The sequence below is a fragment of the Poecilia reticulata genome, chromosome 6, assembly GCF_904066995.2.
Source record: "Poecilia reticulata chromosome 6, P_reticulata-male-v2, whole genome shotgun sequence".
Taxonomy (NCBI): domain Eukaryota; kingdom Metazoa; phylum Chordata; class Actinopteri; order Cyprinodontiformes; family Poeciliidae; genus Poecilia; species Poecilia reticulata.
The window spans coordinates 19,352,869-19,380,838 of record NC_088835.1 but is presented as its reverse complement, the minus strand read 5'-3'; the positions used below and the strand labels follow the sequence as shown (position 1 = coordinate 19,380,838).

The following is a 27,970-nucleotide window of genomic DNA, read 5'->3' as shown; positions in this document are numbered from 1 at the left end:
AACGAGGCTCATAATTTATTCTTTTCCATACATACAAAATCCATGTAACCAACATGTCTTTTTTTTTTTTATTCAGTTTGATTCTTGACATTAACAGACAGCAGTACATTTTTATTTTTTACAAATGCAAAAACTTACATCAAACTTAAAGCCCCTTGATTAGCTCTGTGTTCCCAGTTAAAAAGTTTGAAGGAAAAAGAAAAGAGACGTTGAGGGAAGAAAGGAAAGCGAGGCCAAAGTAAAGGGGAATGAAACACTGCTAGAATAATCTTGGAATTCAGCTGTAAGGAGCTAAAGGGACAGAAACAGCTCTGTAGTCAGTTTGACAGAAAAACAAGCATCCAACTCTCATTTCAGACCTCCAGCCGTGTCTTTGGTTCTCACTGACACCTGCTGAATATAATCGCTGACAGCAGGAGAGCTACGACAGCTGGAGACTCGTTTTTATGCATCAGGGTCACCAACAAAAACCGTCGACTAAAAAGACAGCATGGGCGTCTTAGGATAGCGCCACCGTTTGGCGAGCATATGCATTTGAAAAAGACAATTAGAAATAAACTTGAGAATTTACCCTCCCATCACATAGTCACGGTTTGAAACGTCTTTAGTTCACACATTATTTTGACACTTTATTTTTTTAAAACACGTCTTTCCTCAGTTTCCGCTGAGAACACTTATTTTGTTCAGAGCAACACGCTCTTTGAGATTCTGTGCAAACATTCAATGCATATTGATACAGTAAACTTTTCATATATCTTATTTATATATATTTCTCTATAGAACATAGACTTTCTGCAATTTATGGCAGCACAGTCACACATACGTTTGTCCCGGGAGACAAAATTAGACACAAAAAGACAACTGCACTGCTTTGAACTTTTCTGATTTTTTTGTCTTTTAAGAATGCACGATACACCTTCCACGTTATTACTTTTATTCAGTTACTGTACGTGTTGAATACCACGTTATTTACAAACTGATCTTAAAAAGTCTAAATCTGCTTGAAAAGTGACTTTCGTTTCCTCTGTAAATGTCAATCAATGCACTTGGTAATTAAAAAACTCAGCCCTGAATAATAAAACAAACGGAAACAAACACCAACAGAGGCATCTGAGCGTACAAAAAAAAGGGCCGTCGGTATGTGGGCTTTAAGGAACTCCTTTAGAAACTTTGGATGAGGATCAGTTCTTACATCATGCCATAGCACCAGTATTACAGAGGCGGAAAAGCCTCTGCATTTAGGTCCTGTACTGATCTGTGTGCATGCTCCAAGGCCACGAGAACGTTCTCAAAAAAGACAAAAGAAACATTGCATACCTCATAAACAAGTGGACGCTGTGTGCAAAACCATCGAGAAATGAAAGAAAAGCTTTCTCCCCCTAAATCCTCTCCTCGGTTATAAACATGGTAACTAAACTCGGATCTTCTGTGAAAGGCTGAGCCTTGATCCCCCCTCTAATGCCACCGACGACGACGCAGTAACGTACCGACTCTAGCGCCTCAGGAGCTCTTCCGGTTAAAAAGCGGCATTTAGATGGCGCTACGATAGGCGACTGAAAACAAACGTCTACACGGCGCCACGCCTGACCTCCGAACTCGACTCCACCCTGCTCCCTTTGGGTGTAGCAGCTCACCCAGAAATTAAAAAAATAAAAAAGTGCTTTTCTGTCCCAAAGGATGGGATCTGTGTTCCCGTTTTAACATGAAAGGCTCGAGAGATGAATAAAAGAGGGAAAAGCCTGAGACAAAAGTGCCTCGTGAAGGTCAGTTCCCGCTGGAGGTAAGGCTTTGTGAGGCTCCCTTCTTTCATCTGGAACATCTTTTACAATGCGGCTACGCTAAAAGACAAAGATCGCCCCACCACGTGTGCTTTAGTTCTCCTCCCTCATTTGCACTAAATAAAACAAGTCTTCTAAAGTGTCGCTTTGTGAATTTCCTTATTTTGATGCAGCCAGCCTGACCTCAGAGTGACATAAAAGACAGAAAAGCACTTCAGTTTCCTGGACACTTGATGCAGGGTGGAGAAGATGACGGCCCGGCCGGCTCTCCTCTTCCTGGATGGAGGTCGGGGGTTTCCTGGGCTCCGCTTGCTTAAGTCCAAAGTCAGATTTGTCAGCATGACTCCTCCAGCGCATTGACGACCTGTTCGAGGATGTCGGGGCAGTAGTCTGCGATTTGCTGGAGGACTGAATTGGCAAACTCCTGCAGCTCCCCGTTCTCCTTCTCACACACCTCAGTCTCCCGTTTCAACTGGAAGCACAGGAAAAATAAAGGATAGTGTTTGAGTTTGTTTAACTCCTCTGAAAGCAGCAGCCCTGAGAATATTTTAGTGAGTTATCAGCTAAACTTTTCCATTTTTAAAAGGCTCTTTAAAACCTTTATAGCTCCTCAAAGATGTGGCAAATATCCAGATCCAGCCCAAAGTATCCATCATCTATCTATCTATTTTTAAATAAACTCAAGATACTGATTTCAGCTGCCTGTGATTTTTATGTCAGCCGCTGCAGCTTCTGGTTTCTGACCCGCTTTCCACACTTAGTTCAAATAGCCTGTTTACGGCAAATAGAGATGCATAGAGAGGAGCTGAAACTCTGGGCACTAAAATGTAAGATGTTCAAGACAAAGGGCCAAATTTATGGAAGTAGGAAAACTGCCCAAAATCAGAAAGGAAGGATAGGAAAAAATTAAGTGTTATTTTAATTGGTAAAATAGACAAAGTTTAAAAGTTTAAAACCAGTGATTTTCCTGGACTGATGTTTATTTTGTTTTGCATGTTTGACACTTGGAAGATTTTTCAGAATGTACACCAAGTAAAATGCAAACAGGAAAAAACAATCTCAGCTCGCCACGTTTGTTTTAGAGATATTTTCAGCATCAAAGTGTGCTTTGATTGGAGATGCTGCCATGGCAACTGAACACTATTTCAACAGGAGCTTTTTTTATTGTCGCTACCTCAGTAAAGTGACTTAAAAATAATTGAAAAGCAGGAAGACATGCAGTATTAAAATTAATAAAAATTAATGCAAAACTCAATTGTTGTAGGATGTTTTAGTTAGCACATAGCGTTGTTTGGCTATTTATTTAAGGGTAACAGAAAAAAGGGGGCAGAATATTAAAGAACTGCATAGTTAATAGATTAAGATAAAAAAATAAAATAAAATAAAAAAACCCATGTAATTATTCCATCCAGGTTCATTTATGTATCAACTTTTATTGATCTGTCAAAATAAAAATCCAACTGAAACACATTAAAGTTTATTGAAATGTAAAAAAATTTTTTTTATTGTTCCCCCCCCCAGCACCTGTTCGTCGCTCATTTTCTGAAGCTCCTCCTCCCAGTCTTCAGGGTCGCTGTGGTGGTAGTGAGACGGAGGCGTGAGCTGGCTGAGGATGCTGGGGTCTCGGTCATGGCAGAGGTCTGTCAGGTGGGCGATGTAGAGTTTGAGCTTACTGCGGTTCTGGGACAGGACAAGAAGAGGGGGTATCATCTGTAGAGAGGAGGAAGAGGAAAAGTGTCAGTTTTGATCCGGTCCAAATGCTTGCACAACAATGAAGCCGCAGTGATCATGATTCAGCATGCACGCTAAGCTATCCGTCCCCGACAGCTTTAGCTTCATCATAAAAAACCAAAAAAATTCAGTGAGTAAAATTTATAACAAATAGCCGCATAGAAACTGCATGCAAATTTAAGACTCTTAAGCTGCACAAGCAACACACGACGAATGCTTCCAATCTCAAACAATGTGACCCAACATCAAACGATATGAAGAGCAGCACAGATGAATGAAGGAGAAAATAAAAAAATAAAAAAAAATCAACATGCTGGTGGTGAAGGTGAAAGGTTTGGCTTTCTTTATACGAGCTCACCCTTCCGAACAAAAAGGCTGTGAAAGAGAGGGGAGGGGCATAAGGCAGGCTACGCCCAGATACCCTCCTCATCATCCTGGTAACCACAAGGTTAGCCAGACGCAGCATTAGGAAGAAAAAACCTGGTTAGCGGCACATCGACATAAAAGAACCGTCTGCTGCCTTTACGTGGCGTCCGCCAGTCCGACCTTCTGGACGGACGCTTCAGAGGAGATCTTTTCAGCGACTGAGATGTTGTCAAATCAGATCCGGGTCAAATAGATTACCTGATCTGGAGAGGGTTTGTGATTTGTGTGGTCGTGTGCAGCCTTCAAATGATCGTCTTCGTAGTTGTCGGCCATCAGCTTCATTCTGTTCTGAGTCTGACGATTTGAAAACAGAGAAAAGTTCAAAATGTCAGGAGTGACGTTTTCTGACTCCATCCAAAGAAAACATGGCTGCTAATATGAGCACCGGCCTGTCCAGTTGACCATGCATAAATACAAAGTTGTTTTCTGTTTGAATGTTTCATTCAAACCATTTTGATGAAACTTGCAACTTCAAACTTCTACTTCAGGCCAAGATCTGATTGTGAGGAGTTTCCTATTGCTTTTTATAAAATGTACTACAGATGTTTCTTCTTGTTGAGAAATCAACTACATCTGGAAGATCGCATTTATTTTTGTGGGAGTATAGATCTGAGAAACCGAAAAACAACAACAGCAGCAAAGTGCACGAAGGACTCACTTCAGTCACTTTGCTTTGTGCAGGTCCAGGATTTCTATGTGTTTCTTTATCTAAAAACACACACTTTATAAACTTTAAAATAACAATTTTCTATGAATTTATGCCTGATAAAGGCTGATAAAGAACCTATACTTTTACAGGTTCTATAGAAAGTAAAACAAAGGCAGGAAGGAAAAAAATGACAGAATTAAGGAAAAAAAGGAATTGATTTTTCATACTCTTATTTTCCTTTTCCACACTTCTACATCTGGAAAATACTCAAACCGAACTTCCCATTTTTCAAGTTTTATATGAAACCTGATCTTCCTGTTCAGAAAGTGACGCACTGGTCTGAATGTAAAAGGTGGGCTTATTATTCTTTTGTGGCTATGTAACCTGGTGACATAATGTGGAGGCTCAAATGAAGAAAACCCCAAGGCTGGTTTTTAAAAATTACACTAATTGTGAGCAACAACCAGACTTGCAAGAGAATGCATAACCAATGAAGCCGAAGTACAACTTACTACAACTACTAAACAAATAAGTACATTATGGAAATAATGCTTGGGAGAAACAATAAAATACAGCAAAAGAGTCGCAGACCTGTGGTCATATTATGCAGTATATTTTTGTTTTTTTAGTTATTACTGTTGATTTCTGTGTGTTGTTCACTCAATCAAAAAAAAAAAGAAGAAAAAGAAGCTATGGATGAATCAAATTACAACAAACAGCTTCGACATTAGACACAGAGGTGACCCTTCTAATAAACGCCAAAATACTTCCGGGTGAAACTCCAGATGAATGTACAAACGCAGGTCTCCCTAAACCACCCTTCTCCACACGCCGCCCCTCCCTGATCCCAGACGGCGTTTCCCCACCTGCTGCTTGAGCTGCTGCACCAGTCTGTCCTTCTCTCGCTTCAGCTGGGCCACCTCGTCCTGCGTCTTCTTCTTCTTAGAGGACGACAACTCCAGCAGCGCGATGTTGGCGTCCTTCTCACTGATGGCGGCCAGAAGGGCCTCCTGCCTGTTTGATGTAGATGAAGCAACGGGACGCTCAGCTGTACAAATAGCTCAGGTATATTCTATTATTTATAGCACAAAGCCAGCATGCTGACTGGGAAAAGCCAGAAATGGATGACATTTTACTTGATTAAGGCGCCAATCAATAATCTACAGTCTATACCACCCTGTAGAGAGAGTTAGTGAGTGTGTATGTGTGTGTGGGTCTTACTTCATCTCCAGCACCTCCTCCAGGTGTTTCCTGCGCTCAGCTCTCAGGGTTGTGAGGTGGGCCTCCTTCTCACACAAAGACTGCTGGGTAGACGCCAGCTTGGCCCTCATGGACTCCAGCTCCTGTTTCACCTTCTCCATGGCACCCAGCAGCTCCTCCATCTGGAAACGCGCACACGCACGCACACACATATACCTAGAAATCAACGGTTGTCAAGCATTTTCCCAGCAAATGACACTTACAGGGGTTTCTAAATGATAAATGGACTGATGAAAGGGAAGGACGGCTGTAGAATCCGTTTTTATTACCTACTAAAGTAAACAACTGCTACTAGCAAACAAATATACAAGGAGTTGCATACAGACTGGAAACCGTTTTACTCCAGGGTGCCTTAAAGGGACAGTTTGGACTGTTTGAAGTGAGGTTCTGCAAATAGATTTCCCTACCTGTGGGAGAAAGGAGTCATACTGCTGTGAGGAAGACCAACAACTAGTCAGACGGCCGTCACAGTTTTAGCAAATCAAAACAACAAGGGCGAGTTTGTGAAAAGAGCGGCAAGAGGGCTCTTTGAAACATTTTTTACAGCGAGATCACTGACTAATTTAAATCTTCTTGCAGTGGAAAGTATTCATCTTTTGTTCAATGAATTTTAATTTCATCAGGTATCATTCAAACCTCTGATACATCAGGGTTTCTGCAGGTTTCACCAACTCCAATTTAAGAGCTTTTTAAAAGCCTTTTAAAGACCGTTATGAGTCGAATTTAAGACCTACATCTGCACAGAAATGTTTGACCATCATCCAAGCAACTCACCATGACAGGTGCAAAAAAACTAGCTAGCTAGCAAGCAAGGGTACATTAGCAGCGAGTCACAGATCAAAAACTGTGCAACTCAAGACTTTTGCAAGAAAAAAAAAAAAACATAGAATATGCAATTAAATAGCCCTACCAAGATAAAATGTAAAACCTGTGATTAACACGTTACAGGCTAATTTACATTTTTTCAATAAATTTAAGCCTTAATTTTATACACATTAATTTAGGACTTTTTAACAACACATGGACATCCTGTACATACCGTAAGGATTTTATAAAATAAAATAAATAAATAAAAAAAGAGGGATCCATTGTTCATGTAATTGAGAATTAGGCCAGTTACTGGTTTGAAAAGACACAACACAGTCATGCTAAGATTTCTAAATCATAAAAATCTACAATCATTCTGCTCCTACGCTTTAAAGTCCCAGGGAACTATTTTAAAAGTTTGCAAAAGAAACCACTTTATGAATACAGCAGTGGTCTTGCATATGATCTCATTGGTTCGGTTTTGGTCTTAATTTAGCTCTCTCTCTCCTTCTCACACACTCACACAGTGTGACGTCACCCCTGGACCTGATTTAAACAATTCACAATAAAGCCAGCTAAAGGTTCATTTACAGTTGCAGTAAATGAAAAAAAAAAAGAATTCTACCAATAGTAATTCAAAGACATTTTGTGATATGTTGCTCTTCTAACTTTCTTGGTCTGCCGACAGAAAAGTTAATGAGAAAAAAAAAAAAAATAGGAGATGTGCTGCAATTCTCCACAAGTGGATCTCGACTGTACAGCTGAAGGGTTTTTCTGCACTAGGTGATTCCCAGAGAGAGAGAGGGACAAGCCTGTATTCTGGTCTGTCCAGTTTCTGATGTAGCCTTTGTTTTGTTTTACAAAAGACGTTTAGTAGAAACGGTTAAACTTAGTATCGGCAGGTCGAAGCCTCACAAAACAAGGAATCAAAAAAATCTGTGCAGCTCTTAAAACAACTCTGAAAATATTTATATATTACTATATCAGTCCATTATTAATGTCCAATAAACTTTTAAGGTAGTTCAGATTGTTTTCTCAACCAATGTCAGCGAAGGTTGTTGGAGCTGCATCGATCCGACTCACCAGCTGTGACGTTTCTACAACAGGTAAGGAAACTTCCTCTGAAAACATTTAAAAAAATATCCAACTGTCCCTTTAACCTCTGAATGCAACTGAACAGAGATCCAAGCAATCAAAGGAAGAAAAGAAAACCAACATTAACGCAGCGATGAAGATCGACTAAAATAACCTTTCCACATCAGCAGCAGTCCTCTTTGTTGTGTTCAGAAGTGCCTCAGACATTTTAGCAACGTTTGAAACCTGGAGGGGGACAGAGCTGGGTGGAAATCTGATCCGGAGGGGTGACAACAAACATCCTGCCACAGCAAATGAGATGAGCTCTCAAATGTTTTGTTTTGTTTTGTTTTTCCAAGACCAAACTAGAGAAAAGTTGAATAGTTCATCTTCATTCACTGGCCAACTAATGAGTACAGTGCCTCACAAAGGCTTTCATACCCAGCAAACTTTTCCACATTATGCCAAATGCTACAGCCACAAACCTTAAAACATTGTTTTGGGAGTTTTGTGTGACGGAACAACAAGAAAGAGAAACAATTGTCAAGTAAAAGCAAAAGGAAACATGATTTCAAAGTATTTTGCGTGTAAGAAATTTGAAAACTGCATATGCAGCCAATCTTCATGAGACATTACTTTATAGAACTAATGCTGAAAAAAGCACTACCATAGCATGATACTGCCACCGCCATGCATTTTTATAGGAAGGGACAGTTTGATGTGTTAGTTTTCCAACATTTTTGCATTTAATTTAGAAATTGATTATTCTTAACGATTAATCGGATAAAAAATTTGTCACATTCTGCAAATTTTTTTATTTAACCGAGTAAGCCTTTTTTATACAACATTAGAAATACATTAAAAGATGCAAACAAATAATTCATTTCTGTTGTTAAATTTAAAAAATAGCATTTTATTGCCTAAAATGCAAAAACAGCATTCCTTTAATACTTGATAATTTGTAGCAAAACAATGTACATGCAGCAACAACATGTGGAAAACTCAGCCCTTTCTGCTCGACTTAAACAGCGTTTGACTATTTTTTTCTATTAACCAATTAATAATTGGACAGAAAAAGGAGCTTAACAGGAGATTTTGTATGTATAGAATTTGAACGAGGTAAAGCTAAAAGTATGCCACTTGAGGTCAAAGATTTATTTATCTTAAGCACCAAATATATATATTTTCTTTAGTGTTTTACTTCATTGCTGTTCTTTCAGTGAATTACCTTTTTAAAGTTTGAATATATCCAATTAATGATTCACCACTTACTAAATTAGTTGACGATTATTGCAATAATCAACTAATACGATTAATCGTTTTCGCTCTAAGAGATACTGAAGTTTGTGGTTGTGTCATGATAAAATATGGAAAAATCCAAGAAGTATGAACACGTTTGCATTGCAGTGTAAGTGAACTCTCTGCCTAGGAACATTACTTTACAAGCAAACAGCAGGTAAACATAATCCCATCGAGTCTACGTGGGCTGGAAACGACACAAACACTTTACAAATCCATGCAGTCTGAACATCAATCTGAAAGCTTCCAACACAGACCAAAAAAAAAAAACAACCTCTAAAAAAAGCGTTGCACGAGACTGCATGACTTGTAGAAGTGTTGTTTTTAAACGGAGCTGCTGACCACTGATGGCGATCACACACACACTGGACTCGTACCTTAGACCACTTAAAGTGGGAGAGGTTGGACTCATGCATTGGTTTGAGTGAGTGCTTCGGAGAGGCGGTTGTGTAGCAGAAAGAAGACAAGAAAAAAAACGACAAGCAAAGATAAAGGAACTGAGGAAGAAGAAGAAGCCAGAAGAGAGGAGGCAGGACAAAGAGAGCGATCAACACCGCAAAAGGTGAAAGAGAAAGACTTCCAGAGGAATATTTAGAAATGCAGCAGCGGCTGCTTCTGTTGGTTGACTAGCACCGACTCGTCTCGCTCGTGTGTGTGTGTGTATGTTGGTGCGTGCGTGCGCTTAATTACCTGTCTTTCCTGCAGCGATCGAGCGGCCTCTTCCTGCGCCAGCACCATCTCTCGCTCAGCAGTGATTTGAACGCTCTCCCTCAGAGCCTCCTCCAGCTCCTCAATGCGCTCTGATTTCTGACGCAGAGTGTCCTTCACACCAGCGGAGATTTTGCTTTGTTAGACACCGACGCGACGTAACAGGGCGCATTTCCTGCAGACCGCATTCGAGCCCAAGCGACTCAGAAACGGGCCTCACCTTCACCTGCTGTGACGACTCGGACAGATTGTCCTCCCTCTTCCTGGCCTCCTCCATCAGCCGAGCGTTCCTGCTCTTCTCCACCTGCTCCTTGTGCTTCAGGGAGGCCACCTTTTTCGTCTGGTCCTTCATTTGCCTGCAGAGACAAAATATGCTCAACTCCTGCAAAAATACTGACGGAAAATCTGATATTTAAATCTAAAACTGTTAAATACTTTGCTAATTATGTGGAGAGAAAAAAACGGATTTGTTTTTGTTACATGACATATAGAAACGCCCTTTTTATCTTTACGTACATTGAATACTTCATAGTAAAGAGGTTCTGGGTTTAAATATAAACAAAAAATGTAATACCTGCCGACAGGATGACCAGGAATATGATTTTTTATTTTCTTTATGAATTAATGATCATACAAATACACATCACTTCTAAAGTAAAAGCTAAAATATAATTGTTCGGTTTACTTTGTAAAGAATAAAACGGTAAAACAAAAAGAAAATGAAAATCTGACATTTGATGGTTTTTCAGCAGGGTTTTTACAATTTCTAAATTTTGTATTTTCCCAAACATTTTTGCCTCCTTTCGGTTTTTGTGACATTATGAATAATTGCGAACATCATAGTTGGGTTTTATTATCCATTTTTAATCCCTTCTGTCTGAAAACTGGTTTAGGATTTTGCAGCGAAGTAATGAGCAAACTTTTGTTATTTATTTTCTCTTACATTTTGATACAATGTAAACAGTTAAAAATACTTAAGAAAACAATAAATATATATCTAAAAAAAATACTTAAAACTAGAGGTGTGCTGATCGATTGGTCACCAATCATAATCGGGCCGATTTCCGTGAAAAAGTGCATGATCGGTGATCGGCGATCATTGGCTCTTGTTGCCGATACCGATCACCTGCATCTCATTTCGCAGCCTGCCTGTGCAGCTGGTCTCCTCTTTCCTTCACACTGCGCAAACGTGCAGCAACAAATCCTAAGCGATGTGGAACTTTAACGCACTGAGTGAATGGGGAAGTTTGCGTGTTGCGGCGGAAAATTGAAGCACGTCAAAATGCATCAACACAACGAAGCTAATATGACATAAAAACAATGCCATACTTGACGGAGTTTGGCTACATCGAGGCTCACTGCAGTAAAAAAGACATACGGAGGATCAGACAGCAGGTAAAGCAGCGCACAGCTACAAACACTCACCAGGATTACCATGACGGTCAGGAAGCTAAACAAATAACCCGTAAAATTATTTAAGTCTTCGAGCTGCGATGTAAGACGCTGGTTCTGCTCTCTCTGTTGAACTGCTGCTACACGCTACAGGTAGTAATATTTTACAGACGGAGCGCTGCTTCTGCTCCACCTGGTAGTGACTCTCACACCGAACGTGTTTAAAGCTGCAGCATCTAACCTAAAAAAAATACATTTTACATACGTATTAAAACTTTCGCTGTCCTAATATGAGACAGATAATCTCTAAAAAAAATAATCGATCTCCTCCCTGCTCTGCATAATTACTCCGCTCAGTCAGAACTAGCAGTAATCAGCGAGCCGCCATGCTATCAGGAAGTTTTCATTCAGTAACTCTGGATTGTTTATTGTAATGGAACCTGTATTTGCCTTTGAATGTTAAGTTTTATACTTGAATTTTTTGGCAATGTTGAGAGGTTTTATTTTGGCTCTTTGCATTATTTAGCCTCTTCAGAGCCTTCATATGTTATCAGTCTGTTAAAGATAGTATTATTGATAGCAGTACAATTTGCACAATGCCTAGTTTTCTTCTTGGAAAAAGTTATTAAAAACAAGTTTTTGTCTAAATTAAGGTGAATTCATGGTTCCTTTTTCCACATAATGTAACTGATAGTGTTTATGATAAAAAAATAATTATCATTATGTGATCGGTATCGGTGATCGGTATCGGCGATCAGCCCTCATGGGTGATCGGTATCGGCAGGAAAAAACCTGATCGGCACATCTCTACTTAAAACGTATATCTTAGATGATCAGAAATGAATTAACTTTAGATCACATTGTGAGCAGTGACGCCTTCATTTAAAAAAACAAAACAAAAAATTATTATAAACCAAACCCAGTTCAAAAAGTTTGGATCCAGTTTGAAGCCCAGAGCTAAAATCTAGAGACTAAAAAAGGTTTTGAAATGAACCATTTTACATTTTGAATACTTATCTGTGAACAAGTGATTAATAAGGGACAACAACTAAAGTTTTGATGTGGTAAAAAACAAATACAGGTCATCACCTAAATATAAATGAATAGAAACATTGAGAAATTCAGATTTTTATATTTTAGATCATGGAATAAGGAGTAAAAGTCTGGAAACCTCTCCAGAATGGATAATGATAAAAATCTAATTTGATCCCGTTTTAGCCGGAACAAGGATGTAAATAAAAAGTATTTCCAGATTAAAACAGACGTACAGAAATATGGTCTAATGAGAAGTTTACTCTAAAATTGTCGATGTACAAACAGATCCTTAGGCAACATTTTTCCTCCAGTCAACAGCATCAATGTCAGATTTGATTTAAAGTTAAAACCAGAAAGAATCATGAACATAAATGTAAAGAAGAGCCCAGTAAAAAAAAAATAAAGGGTGCACACAGCACACACTTTAGAGAAACAGAAGGAGGAAAGAGGAAGGGAAGAAACAAAAGAAGAGGATAGAGGAGAGGGGAGTCATGCGGATAGAAAAGAGCAACTACTAACCTGGAGGCCAAACTGGTGAGGGAAGAAATGTCCAGTGCAAAGAAAACAGCAAAGAGAAAAGAGACTCAGGCTAAGAAACCGAACATATGGAAACATTAGGAAGGAAGAAAAAGAGGCTCATCCGACAACTCAAACCTTTTCGAAAGAGACACTAGAAATTAGCAAGTTAAATGAAACGCTGAATCAGAAATGTGCCACACATCACACTGAGTTACTGCAGAATTAGAAGATGCATGTCAGCTTGCATAGATCGGAGCGACGGGGACTAAAAACAGCCTCTCGTGATCATGCGTTCGCGTCACTCTGACCATCTGGAATCAAACTGAGAAAATCCAGCTGGGACAAGCAGAAGCTTCGTCCGTGTTCATCAAACATCACAGATGACCCACCTCTCCAGCTCACTGATCTTTTTGTCCTTGTCGTTCTTCTCGTTCTCCATTTCTCTAAGTATCTCGAGGAGGCGGTCCACCTCCGCCTGAGCCTTCCCAGAATCCTCTCTGTGTCGGACCACTTCCTGCTCCAGGTTCCTAATACGCTCCGCCAGCTCTGTGTTGGCTTGAGCTTCCAGTGCCGCGTTTTGAGCCTAACAAGAATCACATTCATATCAGTAAGAATGAACCAGATGGTCATTCACCAAGGCTACGTTCATACTGAGGGTCTTGATGCACAATTCTCATTTTTTGATGAAATTATAATTTTTTTTTTTTTGCTTGGTCGTTCACACCAATTAAACTCGGCTGCAATGAGACTTCTGTTTGAAAGGTTTACATCCCCAAAGCGACACACATGTGCAAAAGAGGAACGTTAACATCACACAGCAGCACATTGTTTACATAAGTAATAATGGGTGGAATCGTTTAAGGATCAATTCTAGAGTTTATTCGGCAACGGGAGCAGAGAGTTTTTCATAGACTTCTTACATAAGTTCATAATTTTCAGCCTTTGTTTACGTTTTGATTTACTGCGTCTGGCTTTTTTTAAAATGTTCACGCGCTTTGAAAACAATCGGACACGTATCTGATTTAGCTCCACATTTGGAAGTACCAAAGATCTTATATTTCTGGGGATGAACAGATCAGAATTAGATCGTTCAGACTGTGGTGAAAAAGCCGGATGTAGGTCATATATGGGCACAAAAGCAGATTCGAGTCGCATTTGCCTGCTGTGTGAACGTAGTCTAACATGCTCTGTTAGCTCACTCTCTTTAGTTGGTTCTCCAGTTTGAGGCACTCCTCCCTCTTCTGCTCCAAGGTTATTTCCAAACTCTTGAGTTTGGTGTCTTTCTTGAGTCCTGAAGAGGCCAGAGATGAAGCGTGCTCCTTCAGGTCCAACAGAGAGGTCTGCACGTAAAATACAGATTTGAGCTAATCAAGCAGGAAGAAAACTGAAAACACAATGACTCATCAAAAAAAGAAAGATGTTCTGTGTGTATTTTTAGAGTCCCGGCAGAACGGGAGAGTGTTCCTCCATCTGTTCCTCACCTCTCGGTCTGACAGGTCTCCCTGCAATAAGCTCAGCCTCTCCTTCAGCTCTTTCAGCTCCTTCTTGGAGCAGTCCAGCTCCTCCGTCTTCTCTCGGTCGTCCCTGTCCCGCTGCTCCTTCAGACGCTCGATGATTCGCTCCTGAAAACGCAAGAGAAACAATAAAATAAAAAAAAACCTTTCCACATGAACAGTCGGGAATTACAGCAGCCGGCCGGAAGATGTAAACGTACCTTTTCCGCAAGAGATTCCTCCAGCGTTGTGAGCGCAGTGTCGGTGTTTGAAGTGTCCGCCTGCAAGGACTTCACCCTCTCCTTCAAGCTGCTCATCTGCTTCTCCTTGTCCCTCAGCTGCTCCTGCAGATTCTCAATCTGCAAAGCAAATGCAATGTCGGCGAAGTGGACATCCACCGCAGGAGACACGCCGCGTGGCAGATGTTTAACCTCACCTTTTTCTGCAGCACGTTAATTTTGCGCTCCTTGACGTCCAGCATGTCCTTCAGGTCGTGGATTTCTCCGTTCAGGGTTCCCTTCTCCTCTGACATTTCTTGGATCTGCTTGCTCTTCTTATTCAAAGTTGCCTCCTTCTCCTCCAAGCGCAGACGTAAGGCATCAACCTGGCAAAACAAATACAACGTACGTTTAAAAAAAAAATTTTACCAAATAGTGTGCGATTTGTTCTCTGTTTGGGCTTTTGTTGTACTTCTGTCTGTAAGATGGCAGCGCGCTGCTCCTTGGCGGTGAGAGACTCCTTGAGGACTTCGATGTGCTGTTTGCTGTCTGAGAACTGGTTTGTTAAGGTCTCCAGTTTAGTCTGCAAACCCAGCAGCTCAGTGTCCTTCCTGGAAAGATCCTGCTTCACCTGGTCCATCTGAAAAACGGAAAGAATTCAACTCGGGAGACTCGGAGGACAAACTTTTACATGTCCGAGTGAAGCTAAATCGACGTGGTTCCGTCTCTCACCTTGTTTTTCATGAACTTGGTGTGACTGCGGTACACCTCCATCTGCTTCATCTCCTCCTGCCGCTCCTCGCAGCTCAGAAGTCCGTTGGATTTCATCATGAGCAGCTCCTCCTCCATGTCCCTCAGGCTCCGCTCCATGGAGTTGATTTTTGCATCCTGGGGTATTTAAAGTTGGTCACCAGTGGAAGCACGATGTGGCAAAGCTGATCGCTCAGAAAAGGTTAAACTCTCACCTTCATGTCGATAACAGTCTGTAAAGCCTTTGTTTTGGTGGACTCTGGAGTTCCTTCGTAGCGACGATGAAGCTCCTGCTGGATCAGAAATATAAAAAAGGGATTTTACATGGAAAAAAAACAAAACTTTTTTTTTAATAAGTTGGAAGATGTTGGAAAATATACAACAAATGTGCCATTTAGAGTCAGGATTGTTGATGTGGGCCTTACCTCTCTGAGGGCGGTAATCTCTCGATCTCTCTGGTCTAGTAAACTCTCTAGGTGATGCCGGTGCATTTCTGCATCAGCCAGCCTCCTGGTCCTCTCCTGGTCTTCCTCTGACGCTTTGGCAGATGGAGCTGTCACACACACACACACACACACACACACACACACACACACACACACACACACACACACACACACGCGCACACACACACACAGAATTTGTGAATATAAGCATAGTGGGACAGTTTTAGTCCAGTAATCAGACGAAAAGTTCAAACAGAGACAACCAAAAAAAAAAGATGTCCCAAGACTTTTGTAATTCCAAACTTTTACCGTTTTTATGTCTCTGAACAACAATTAGCGCTTTATGAAACATACCTTGACGTCTCTAAAACCCACCTTTGCTCTGCAGCATCTCCAGAAGCTTTTTGATGGACTCGTCCCTGGCGACCAAGGTTTGCTTCTGTGTGTCAATCCTCAGCTCCATCTCCTCCAGCGTCTTCCTCAGGAGGAAGAGCTCCTTGGCCTGCCTCTCGTGCTCAGCATGTAGCCTCCGGTAGTTCTCTTCGGTGGGTTCAGATGCGAGGGCCAGCTCCCTCCCCTGGCTGGCGGGGTCTTGCTGGAACAGCTGGTTCAGGTCCCTCTGGATCCTCAGCTCGTCCTGAAGGGCTTGAACAGTCATCTGGAGATGCTGGGGGCAGACATGTCCACTTAGGTTTCATCCATCTTCATTGCAAATAGTTTTACAACTTTGTCAATTTGTGAAAATGCAAAAAGATTTGGTGCGTTTGTGCCTTAAAAAAATGAAGGCTGGTTCTGTTCTGGCAACTATTCTAACTGATCATCCTCTTCATCATGAGACGGTTATAAAACAACAGAACAACTTCAGTCAGAGGCTGTCCAAATTGTGCTTTAGCACAGACTGCTGCAGGACAGTAAAAGATTTGCACATAAAATTAAAAACAAAAACGTTTCATATTATTCAATTGTTACTCCAAGCTCAAAAACAATAATTACTCAAACTACAGCTAGAACTGGGCAATATGACTGGAAAACATATCACAATAAGCGTTTCAAATCCGTCAATATCAATAATTGTTGTTACTGATAATTACTGATTAGCTTTTTGTTTTAAATATCTGAAATATTACCAAACTGGTGGCTTGACCCTTCCTTTTTTATCCACAGTTTTCACTTGATATTGTCGTTTATTTTTAAGCAGTTATGAAGCACAGAGTGAAACCTAAAACTGCTACCGCGCCAGTTACTCAACAGGTTGTTGCCAGGTAACCATAGAGAGTTAGTTGATGCCACCAACCTTTTTTAGCTGGCAGGGAGAGATTACCACAGTGTCCCATAGAGTAACATTCAAAAGGATAATTTAGTGTTTTTTTATTTAAGTATTTAAAAAATATAAAAGATTGAGATGATAGAACATTGCGCAAAGTTCAAAATAACTTTTCACACTTGATAAAAGGCACTCCGTAAAAATAGTTTCGATGTTATTTGTAGCTGTGCTTAAATAATTATGATTTTTTTTTTCCTGTATACATTTAGAAATGAACTGATAAAGGATTGTATTCTTGGGTCACATTATGTATTTTTCTATTTTGCTTTTGCTTTTCCTGAACTATTTTTTTTTTCTTAATATCGTTGATCTGTATTTTAACTGTAAAATAAACTAAACTAACACGATCATGTAAAGACATGGTAATACCTATCTCATTTTCTATACCAACTCCATGCAGGGGTTCTGGTGCCAGACGTCAATGAGCAGGACGAGCGGCACCGGTTACCATGACAACACGACTGTGTCAAATTCTGTAAAAAAAACGGCTTTTATCATACGTTTAGCCCCGCCTTGACCGATTCCTCTTTCTGGATCTCGCTCTGTGGACAGTGTTGCATTTCTTGCCCTGAGAAACACAAGTGGTGAAACACAATCGGCCCAGTGTAGTGTTGCATTGTTTGCAGCATCTGACGCCACGGCACTTGGCAGAGCTGCTGCGAGGCCGTAACACGAGGCTGTGTTGCGCTCCGGTCTGAACCAGCTGCGAGCGTTTTTCAGAAGACCAAACAAAAAGAGAAGTCAGTGTCTGGCTTCATTTCTCTCCGTCGTCCTGACCCCTCCCTGTTCTCTTCCTTTGTCAATCCGTCCTTCACCCTCCACCAGCGCACATAGTCTCTCCTCCCGACTCGCTGTCCAACCACCTTCCACACACTCTCCCTTCTCCTCCTGTCTAACATCTCACCAACCATCCCTTTTCCATCACCCTCTACGCCCCGTGACTAAGGCTGACTCACTGCACCGAGCCACCACCGCCCCACTTCTCTCACTGATATACCTACACGCACACAGACACACACACACCTTTTCCCTTCCTCAGCCCCCATATTCTCACCCTCACTGCCTGAGGGGAGAAAACAGTCAGGTGTCTGAGAGAAAACACACACACACCACCTAAACTCATCTTAACACCAAGTTATATTTGCCATTTTGCCAGAGAAAGCAAAACACGATTTTGGATGAAATTAAGTACTCAAATAAACACAAGTAACTGCAAAAGAGAGGAAGAATCGCACACAAGCAGCAAACATGAAACTGCAAATATGCTCATTCAGTCGGGCCTCCTTCCAGGACGACGCCTGCAGTTTACCACAAAGCCGTAATCAGTGTCCGTGCCTTTCTGTGTCTCCGTGCATGCCAGCGTGGGAGGCGGAGGCAGACGTTTGAAAGCTGACATCTTTAAATTAAAGCACCCGCTGATTAGCCCTGAGCTGGTCGGGCAGAACTGGGAATTAGTCTGGAGCGGGATTCTGTGAGTCAGCAGGGGTGAACGCAGCAAATTACACAGGAGGCCGGCCCATCCATTAACAGTTACAGTTAAACAAAGATGATTTGTCTTTGTTAATGAAACCTAATTCCCACAATCGTGACAACAAAGGCTTTTTGGAAAGGCTTCAAATGTGTTTATTGAGTTGGCATTATTGAATACGTCGCTCTGGCTGACATAAACTTACTACAGCATACTTTAAATGTTACATTTTTAGGGATCAGGATTCTTACACAAAATTTTTCCCAAAGACAATTTTTTATTTATTTACTTTAAAAATAACAGTACTGCTGCTAAAATGTTACAATACTGATTCACACAATTATATTAGTCTATAAAGCATTGATTGTGTAATGATTTTAAAAACAGGAAAGAAAGAAATGCAACTAGCAGTTTTTAGTTGGTTAGCGAAGAAAATATTTTTTGTTCTGCTCTTTATAGAATAACTGATGAGCTGCTATTAGCTAAATAACAGACAACCACTCATAAGTAATCAAATGTAGTTGTAAAACTGTGTGATCTTCATATGAGGAATAGGTGGTGCTCCTTTCATTTCTATAACATGACTGTATTCATAGTTGCAAAATTACATTTACTGGAGCTTAAGAAAAGATGCAGGAGCAGCCCTTAAGCCACCTGACCAGCAGTGCAGAGCAGCAGTGTGCTCCTCTGGGCTTCACGTAGCCAGAGTGAACTCCACTTGCTTTGACACTTCCTGTATTGTCTCATTAAAAAGACTGTAAGAAAGAGGAAAGGTACACACACACTACAGAGAAAAAATGTAAAAGATCCCACCAGCTTGGATCAATACATCATATTCAACGCACATTACTAAAGTTATAGATCTACGGTTTTAGTCGCAGCTTGGCGCGGTACAGTTGTCTGCTACGAAGCGTACATCAAAGTTTGAAAAGGTTTCAGTTTTAAAAGACACAAATGTCATACAATGCGTAAAGTATTTTTAATGAGATATAAGTGTCACTGCTTTTATTCCTGCTCGATGAAGCACTGCCCCTCCCTCACCTGTTGCTGCAGACCATCAGATGACTAAAAGAAGGCTGCTACCATTTTCTCTCTTTTTTAAAAGAAAAACTAATTCAGCTGTTTGAAAACTAAGGGTGCACTGATTGCAGTTTTATGGCAGATCACCGATTTTCACAAAACTTCACTTACCGACTCCAATTTTGACTGATGCAGATTTTTTTTGTCTGAAAAATTACTAATCATAGCAACATAGTTGCCAAGTTGGCAACAGATGGGTGACGATTGTTAATCGTACACATGCAGGCGTCACTTTGTGGACGGGTCAGTCTGTCAGCCAGCTTTCTCTCAAAAAGAGGACAGCGGCTGATTTCAGGTCATTTTTGGAAGTGGATAAGTTCAGTGGATACGATCGGTTTCAGATGCAAGTATCGGCCAATCGCCCAAAATTAAGGAAATCAGGGCCGATTTATTGGTGAAATATTTCCAGTGAAGAATTAAAAAAAATACATACTGTGGCCTTTAAGAATTTGAGCAAAGCTACAAAACTTATGCAAGTTTTATACTTTATTTTTCTCTTATACTGAAGAAAAACAAATCTTAAATGTCATGAGTGTAGTATACAATATGATAGCATTCTGTGGCAAATAAATGACATTAAGTCATGTTTTGGATTTTTGTTTTAAATTTTGTGTAAATATAATGAAACGTTAGTATCATTTTTACCCAAGGCCAACATGTAAGAATCTCACACCTGCCATTAAATGGGTAGCAAAACATATTGTTAAAGCAGAACTTAAAGCGTCAACATAGCTGGCAGAAAGCAGCCAGGCTGTATTTAATATAGATTCATTTTCTGTGTTTTCTCTGCTTGTGTTCTTAGACTTTGCATGATCCGACCAGCTGTGATCAAAACATCCCATAACTCAGAGCAAAAACATCTTATTCAACACAATGCAGGCATCTAAAACCCTAAATCCACACAACTGCATCTGTGACTACCACTACAACACACACACAAACACACACGTTAAATAGGCCTTAATGCTACATTTTATTATGCTCACCACTTCCAGCACTTTCCAAAGCACACGAAAATGCTAATGCACCATTAAATTTTACATCCCTTTCATCTACAAAGCATGAGCATATAGCTGCACGTAAGAGGATTAAATAGATGTTCAAAACCAGCTTTTAAACATATACATGGAGAGAATAATGAAAATGAAAGCCGGAACAATGACTGAAATGTGTTCCCCCCACACCCTCATCTTAAAATGTGATGATTTGATGCAGAGAAAACTAACTTGAGATCAGAGACTGAAACGCTCACCTGTGCTTCATCCTGAATAACACGATACTGCTCCTTCCAAACGGAGATCTTGGAAGCTTCGTCCTTCCTGAGAGCTCGCTCCTTTTTCAGCTCTGGGCTCCAGAAGGTTTTGATGGAGTTCATGGAGGAACTCAGCTTGCTCTCCTTCACTTCCACTTCTCGCCGTAACAACTCGTTCTCACGCAGAACCTGACAGAAGAGAGTGAGGTGATAAGCTCGTCCAGATATCTGTCGTTCTTGAGGGAAGAAATCCGCAAAACTGGCAGAACTAACAATTAGTTCAGAAATCGATTATTGAGATGATTAATCGAATTTAAAAAAACAGGCACGGTCTACAGATTTTCATTTAACCACTTGAGCCTTTTTTATACAATATTAGAAATACATTAAAAGATGCAAATAAGACAAAAAAATTAAAAGAAAATGAAAATTTTATCGGCTAAAATGCAATACAAAAAGGAAGCTAAAAAAAGTACGACTTTTGAAGAGGTCTGGGTAGGACAAATATGTTTTAATCTTTTTTTTCTGCAGTTTTGTATTAATTACTGATCTGAATGTTATTTTTTTCTGTCTGTACATTAATTGATTATTAAATCAGTTGTTGATTATTGAAATAATCCATCAATTATGATTAATGGTTTCAGTCCTATAAAATACCTCTTTCAGTTGGGCCTGCAGGTCGAGTATGGTGTTGTCTCTGGCCTGCCTTAGAGAGTGTGGCACTGTGGAGGCCATGTGGTGCTCCCCGAACGCCAGCGCGTCCCCTGCCATCATGCCTGCTGGCAGCACTGCGTTAGCAGGCACCGTGGTGGAGATATTGGGAGTGCTAGCAGCCACGACTCCACCGCTGCTTCCTCGCGATCCGTACGTCACCCTTTGTCGCCCGGCGGCAGTCACCGTCACACCACTTTTGGGTACGTGGTCGCCCGCCATGGCGACCTCGTTGTCACTCAGGTACATGGGTCCTGAGGTGGCATACGCAGCATTGAGGGACTGGATGTTCTCCATGGAGAGAGTTTTCCCACCCGCTCCTCCAGGGCCTCCTCCGCTGCCGCCGGTGCTGTTGGTGCGTCGGTGTCCCATCCGAGGAGATCGAGGGAGGCGTGGTGAACGGCCGGATCCCTGATTGCCACCGCCGCCTCCGTCTCTTCCCCCACCGTTTTTGGCATCCCCTCTGCCAACAGAGCGGGCACTACCGTACATCTTCTGTTAACTAGCGAAGGAGCCAACAGACAAACAGATGTAGGTAAATCCTCTCGGATCTTGTGGCACTGCCTTGAAACAGTCGAGTGTTGCCGATGACGCCGCTTCAACTGCAGGCGCTGGACACAATATTCATGATATTTATAAAAAAGAAAAAAAAAAAAGAAAAGGCCTGCTCCTCTTTACTTTAGGGACTGAAGATGTGACAAGACTTTCCCAGAGTTACAAATATATCTGCAAACAGAAAACAACCACTTCTCATAAACTGCACATCAACACCAAAAAGTGACATTTTTAAATAAAACCGATGAGATATAAACATACAGTTAAGATCTCAGTATGACCTAAGCATTGATTTGTTGTCATTGATATTATGTAGCCTTTAATATATATAAAAAAAAACTTTTGGTACTTTCCCCATTTATTCTATTTGACATGTCTAATTTAGACAGAAATATAACAATATCAATCTCCTTACTTTTATCATGTAGAATCATCATATTTACAAAGATATTTGAAGTGGTGGGCGTTTATCACAGCTGAAATAATTATGGCAAAATCATGCTTAATATTGTGCAGGTCTGTTATAGAGACTTTAGATTTCAGTACAAATTAGCAGGGACATTTATAGATTACGAAGTCACTCAGAAACACTAACCTTGTGAATATATTTCAATATTCCCCCACCATATACCACTACACTGACAACATAAAGAAAATGTCTTTAGCAGTGATTTTAAAGTCTAAGATGTGAATAAGTGTAAAATTAAAATGTGTAATCAGCTAACTCATTCATTAAAATCTGGGTTACATGATTAGTTTCTGATCTAACAAGAAATAAGGCCCGTTAGGGACATAGTCAGCTGTAATTTTAATTGTCTAACCTCGGTGTAGCCCTGCTGGGATCAACACTAAACCATGACAACTCTACCTTTAACCTACTCTAACTGGTTATAATTAAAGCTACATGTGTTTGTAATTACTCAGCATTTTGCATATCGTATAAATGTAAATAATCCGAATATTGTTGTGCAATGAGCTGACGCTTTAGGTTAAAAGCAGCAGGGAGGGGAAAAAAAGGGGATTGTCCATGGTGGACGTTCAAGGGAGGAAAAAAAAAATTTCCCTGCTAAGAAATGTTAATCCAAATAGAAATATTAGCAAGTTAAAAAAATCAGTCCTGATGTTTTAATTTGACGACGTCCTACCTTGCAATGTTAAAATGTCATACTCTAACGGAGAATTAAACATTTAGCCAGATTCATTCGCAACGACACGGAACATACAGCGGCTGCTTTGGAGACACCCATCTAACCATATCCATTTTCCTTCTCTTCGTTTTCAGCTTTTCTTCATTCTCAGACTCGTCTACAAACCTATGAGCCCAGCAAATGCCTATTAAAAGCCAAAAGTATAAAATGCACACATCTAGTGTTAGCTCACTGTGACATATGGAGGCTAGTCCAACCCAAATTTAGTGGTCAAGCTAAATCTCTATTTTCTGCCGCTAACACAATAGCTTAAAGGTAAGAAAGAGGGGGACAACCCTCTTCAATCAAAGTACCTTTTTCGTTGTCTAGTGGAGCTCAAATCGCTGCTGGAGCTCAGTCTTCTAGCATCCGGACATGTGCGGTAAAAACTGGCATTTTATGTTAATTTTTCGATGAACGGCTATCTGATTTTCCCATCTTTTTACCAGCAGTACTAGCGGCTCAGGAGAGCCAGGGCGCCTCAGTGACGTCAAGCCCCCTGTGCGCGTTCACGTGAGCCTTTCTCGCCACGCTTTAATTTTAAACGCGCGGTCCCGACAGAACAGTGGTTTGGGAATGAATGAGCTTGGACTGAACAGTAGCTAACATGGACACCCGGTGAAACAGAGAGTTATCTGTCGACTCTGACAAATGGTACGCATTTATATCTGTTGTCTTTGTGGGGCTGTGGCATAGGCTACAGTGACTAGGCTAGTGTTCGTTTTGTTAAACATTACCAAAGATTGGCACACAGCATGCTCAAATGTTACGAGAGAATTTTCTCCAACATTATTACACAAGTACCACCTTTAGAAATCAAGGTTTTCCCATTGTCAACATAATGGCAGTTATTTTAGCCCTTCACTCAATTAATGTAACCCTAACCTCAAAGAGTGAATTCACCAACCCTAACTCCAACCCTACTTCCAACCCTCCTTCCAAACCCTAATCCCATCCATCCTTAATTTCAACCATAATTCCAACTCTCCTTCGCACCCTAATGCTGGCCCTCAATACAACCTTCCTTCTAACACTCCTTTTAGCCTTGCTTCCAACCTTAATTCCAATTCCAACCCTTATTAATTTTAACCCTAATTCCAGCTGACCTTCCAAACCTAGTTTGATAGGCAATATTTGCATATTACTTTAATTAATTTACTTAGTTAACATTCGAGTGATGGTATGAGGGCTAAAATTTTTTTATCTGAAATTAATGTAACTACATTTTACTAAAACCTTGTAAATTTAGTTAATCATGCTAGTGATGGTCAGCATGCAATTGATTGTATTTTAGGTAACATTAGCTTTTTAGCTAACATGTTTCTGCTTATTACATTTCTGGTGTTTTCAAACTGTATGGAGTATGTTACTGTAGGTCAGCATTATAATGCTATTCTAAATGCTGTTGTATTAGTTCAGCTAATTTTAGCTTTTTTTTTTTTTAGCGAATTTTAGCTTTTACTTGAGCTTTTTCACACTTCATGTACAGTAGGTCAAGATGCTAGTCCTAATCCAAAGGCTGCCATTAGTATTTCAACTAACTTTAGATTTTTAGCTAATTTTATTTTATAAACTGTTCTGACCTTACAGATTAGCTTTGTAAACATTGTTCTGCACACATTTCTAATACTCTTTGGGTGAGATTTTTGCATTGACTGAAAGTTTGCACTCTTTTTATACAGGTCTTCTATTTGTGCTTAGCAGATTTTTGCTTTATTCTGCTGCTTCTGCAAGTCTTCTGCAGTTCACTTCAAATGCTTCTGCAATTTTCACTAAAAATATTCAGCTTACAGCATTCACACTGCATTTTCACAGGAAATGCAATTTATTTTCTAGCTATACTGTTGTTTCGGAAGCACAAAGTTTAACACTTTGATCTGTAGGTATCAGTTAAGGTTAGAACTGTTTTACAGAGCGGCTAGTGTTATTTCACCATAAATATGTGTAAAAATATACATAACTGGATACTGAGCTTGAATTAACATTAACACTTTGCTTATATATGTCAGTATGTAAATATCCAGATTTCTATCAAGGGTCAAAAGTGCAGCAATCCAATAGAGTAATAGCTCATACATGTAAATATAAATTTTACATAATTATTTAAAATAAACTCAAGATATGTTAATGGAATTAAAGTACATACATAATTAATAATGAGTACATGTAATTGTTGGTCATCAAACAAACGTCAACATTTGATCAGTTAATCTACATAACATGTGAATTTCACTACTGTATAAGTATTAATTCCTTTACTAATACTACATTTTTAAGAGACAATGATTCTATAAGTAAATAAATACTCAAATAAATAATTGATTTGGTTACTTTGCTGTACTATAAAATAAGTGAAATTGTAAATCACTTAATATGTAGTTATTTGTCTATTTCAATCTTTAAAGGCAGATAGGTTTTGCCACCAGGGGGCAGTGCTCAGCTTCTTAACTTTAGTTAAAAAAAATTGACAAAATACATGTTTTGCCAAACGTTTAGTAAAGATATTTCTTTTTTTTTTAAGTAATGCTGTTTTATGGTTTACTTGTTGATGTATATTAGCTCTTTAATTTTGCTTTTGAATTTAACATTCAGATATCGAACGATTTCATAAAATTTATGGAATCCTTTATTTTCAGTTATTTATAAAATAAGCTAGAAGCCAGTGGTGAACAAATCAATCGTCGTTTATATCATTAACGTCCTTTTAATGTTTTTTGTCTAAAAATAACATAATTGTCTAATACTGTACTAAATTGGTTACAGAATATGTGTGACCATTTCATTTTAGTATTTTAAAAATAAAATACTAAGTTGAAATACAGTTTTATCTTTTTCTTGTCAAAAATAACCGAGTTGAATTTTAAGTTTAGTTTGAGAAGCAAAAAAGAAACAAAACATTGTCCCGTTCTTTCAAATTTCATCGGCCTAATTTTGTGTCTATCGTATACTCTGACTATAGGAGGCGCTATTTCTTCTGCACAACTAATGTTCTGTCTTTTTTTTTCTTCTATGAACAAATATGAATTAACAAGAACGCGGAAAATAAACACATATATAAAATGTTTGTAGGTTGGATAAAAACAGTTATAATTTTGTTTTTGTTTTTTTGTTTATAATTGTGTGAACCCGATGTTGGAAATTCTGTGCAAGAAACTTATGGAGAAGGTGATGATAAGGTAGTAATAAAAAAACAAAATAAAATAGATGCAGCATTTTTCTCTGAAAGTAATTTTATATTTTTATTATATGAAATATAAAATAAAAATTAAACAAAATTTTAATTGAATGACATCTTTTTTTTAAAATTTAGTTTTAGTTTACTGGTTCCCAGAAAGAAGGCATCAGAATGTTCATTCAGGTTCACCTCTTATCGGAAACAGGCAACAAAAATGAAACAATTAAATGTAAGTAACCAAACAACATTGTTCTGTTCAAACTATGTGCTGAGAGTACTGTGTATGCAGCAAATGGATGTGATGTAGTTCACAGCTTGCAAATGCGCACTCAGTAACAACGTCCATCCCTCATCAACCTGGATGTAAAGGATCCGATTAAAAAAAATACAATTCGGTATTATTTGGGATATATACTTGCACTACGTTTTAAACCGAGGTAAGCGAGTTCTGTTCAAACGAACTGAAGGCAATTTTACAATGGGAATTTCCATTTCAGATCCTGGCGTTGACTAGCGCTGAGAGAAGGTAGGTTTCAAAACATTAGCTCGGCTTTGCTGTCTATACAGCAAAACTCAACAAGCCGGGGTAATGTCATGGTAATGTTATCAGCTATACACGGTTCAACGCTGGCGTTGTTAAAGCTCCTCGTAACATTGAAATGAATGAAGCGCTGCTAAGAAGGTGGGTCCAGCCTTTTTAGGCCATTAGCAAGACCCGCCTAGCTAACGTTCCATCGCTGGGGTAGCAGTGGCGCTTTTTGTCACCGCCTTTTCAACCGACGTTCACACCGGGTGAACGTATCCGGTGTGGCGTTAATCACTCCGGGATGGAAACAGGACCTCGATACGGTAAACTTGTGACCTATTATTTTATGATAATGGTTTGTAAATGGCTTTGAACGAGAATTAGGGTGAGAGGTAGCTATGTGGCTGTTTTATGGTGTTGAACAGAATTGAAGAAAGACGCAACGCGCAAATTAGTCATCGCTGGTTTGTCGTTTCCCTGTTAAGGGATTAGCCGACTCCAGCTAACTAGCTGAGTGCTAGCTGCTAACAAAGAGCCGTTGCTTCCCTTCGCTTTGTAATGTTGACTCGATGTTGCCATTTCAGACGGCAAGGGTATCATTAATACAAAGCTAAAAATAAGAATGAACTAAAAGGTTTTATTTAGTCATCATTCGATTTAAAAAAATTATTATTACGTTTGTGTATATTTTTGTATATCTGGATGGAAGCGCGACTAACATTTATCCGGTTTCTTTCTGTCAATGTGGTTGCTTACGTTGGCCACATCTGCTGCAGTGACAGGAAAAAGGTGATTAATATGTAACAACATTGTCACTGCTGGTTTGAACAACCATATCAGGGGACAGGATGCAAATCGGGTTTTTTTGCTGTTACTGACATACCGACTAAAACGGATGTTTATATCGACAGAAGCCGTGGTTTAATTTACAAAGACGTTTCATTGATCCTATAAATCTTGGTTCTGCTCAAAATGTTTACTAACCTCCACCCTGAACATAGGCAATATATGTCATGCATAATTTTTACTGTTGGCAGTAATTATTACCTGTCAAATGTGTTCTGGCAGCCACCTCTGGCTCCTAAAAGTAAAGCACGGACTTTAAGT

The 27,970-nt window shown here is 39.7% G+C and overlaps 2 protein-coding genes across 13 annotated transcripts in view; one reads left to right on the top strand and one right to left on the bottom strand.

The window, feature by feature from the left end:
* Positions 1-23,679, bottom strand: LOC103466057 (ELKS/Rab6-interacting/CAST family member 1). Of its 5 annotated transcripts, none has more exons than XM_008411367.3 (22): positions 23,477-23,679; positions 21,367-22,146; positions 20,710-20,898; positions 15,961-16,252; positions 15,565-15,692; positions 15,355-15,432; positions 15,122-15,277; positions 14,862-15,029; positions 14,608-14,775; positions 14,393-14,530; positions 14,160-14,300; positions 13,878-14,018; positions 13,068-13,261; positions 12,679-12,690; positions 9,953-10,088; positions 9,715-9,846; positions 9,402-9,455; positions 5,806-5,966; positions 5,451-5,598; positions 4,134-4,229; positions 3,303-3,488; positions 1-2,250 (listed from the first exon to the last, which is right to left on the bottom strand). In XM_008411367.3, exons 2-22 carry the CDS (start codon positions 21,910-21,912, stop codon positions 2,113-2,115), a joined length of 3,402 nt encoding a protein of 1,133 aa, XP_008409589.1. In that variant the 5' UTR covers positions 21,913-22,146; positions 23,477-23,679; the 3' UTR covers positions 1-2,112. The 5 variants fall into 5 exon arrangements, with proteins under 5 accessions (XP_008409589.1, XP_008409590.1, XP_081464227.1 ...); XM_008411368.3 differs by having other exon boundaries at positions 15,355-15,429; XM_081608101.1 differs by lacking the exon at positions 9,402-9,455 and having other exon boundaries at positions 15,355-15,429; positions 23,477-23,678.
* Positions 23,680-26,548: 2,869 nt separating this feature from the next.
* Positions 26,549-27,970, top strand: part of wnk1a (WNK lysine deficient protein kinase 1a) — a 29,650-nt gene continuing 28,228 nt past the window's right edge. For 2 of the 8 annotated variants that reach the window (XM_081608077.1, XM_008411376.3), the window contains exon 1: positions 26,935-27,186. The gene's annotated coding sequence lies outside the window, so the exon portion shown is untranslated. Of the gene's footprint in view, positions 26,567-26,621; positions 26,775-26,845; positions 26,864-26,934; positions 27,187-27,970 lie in introns of those variants that run through there. The other 6 variants (XM_081608080.1, XM_081608078.1, XM_081608076.1 and 3 more) reach the window with 5 other exon arrangements.

What these genes read in the sequence shown, in the direction of transcription:
- LOC103466057 (XM_008411367.3), bottom strand. Translation starts at nt 21,912, where the DNA reads ATGTACGGTAGTGCCCGCTCTGTTGGCAGAGGGGATGCCAAAAACGGT. An exon ending in TGGAGAACCAACTAAAGAGA is followed by an intron (nt 13,262 to 13,877) that starts GTGAGCTAACAG and finishes GATTCTTGTTAG; the next exon opens with GCTCAAAACGCGGCACTGGA. An exon ending in TGCAGCAGCTCAAGCAGCAG is followed by an intron (nt 4,230 to 5,450) that starts GTGGGGAAACGC and finishes TCAAATCGTCAG; the next exon opens with ACTCAGAACAGAATGAAGCT.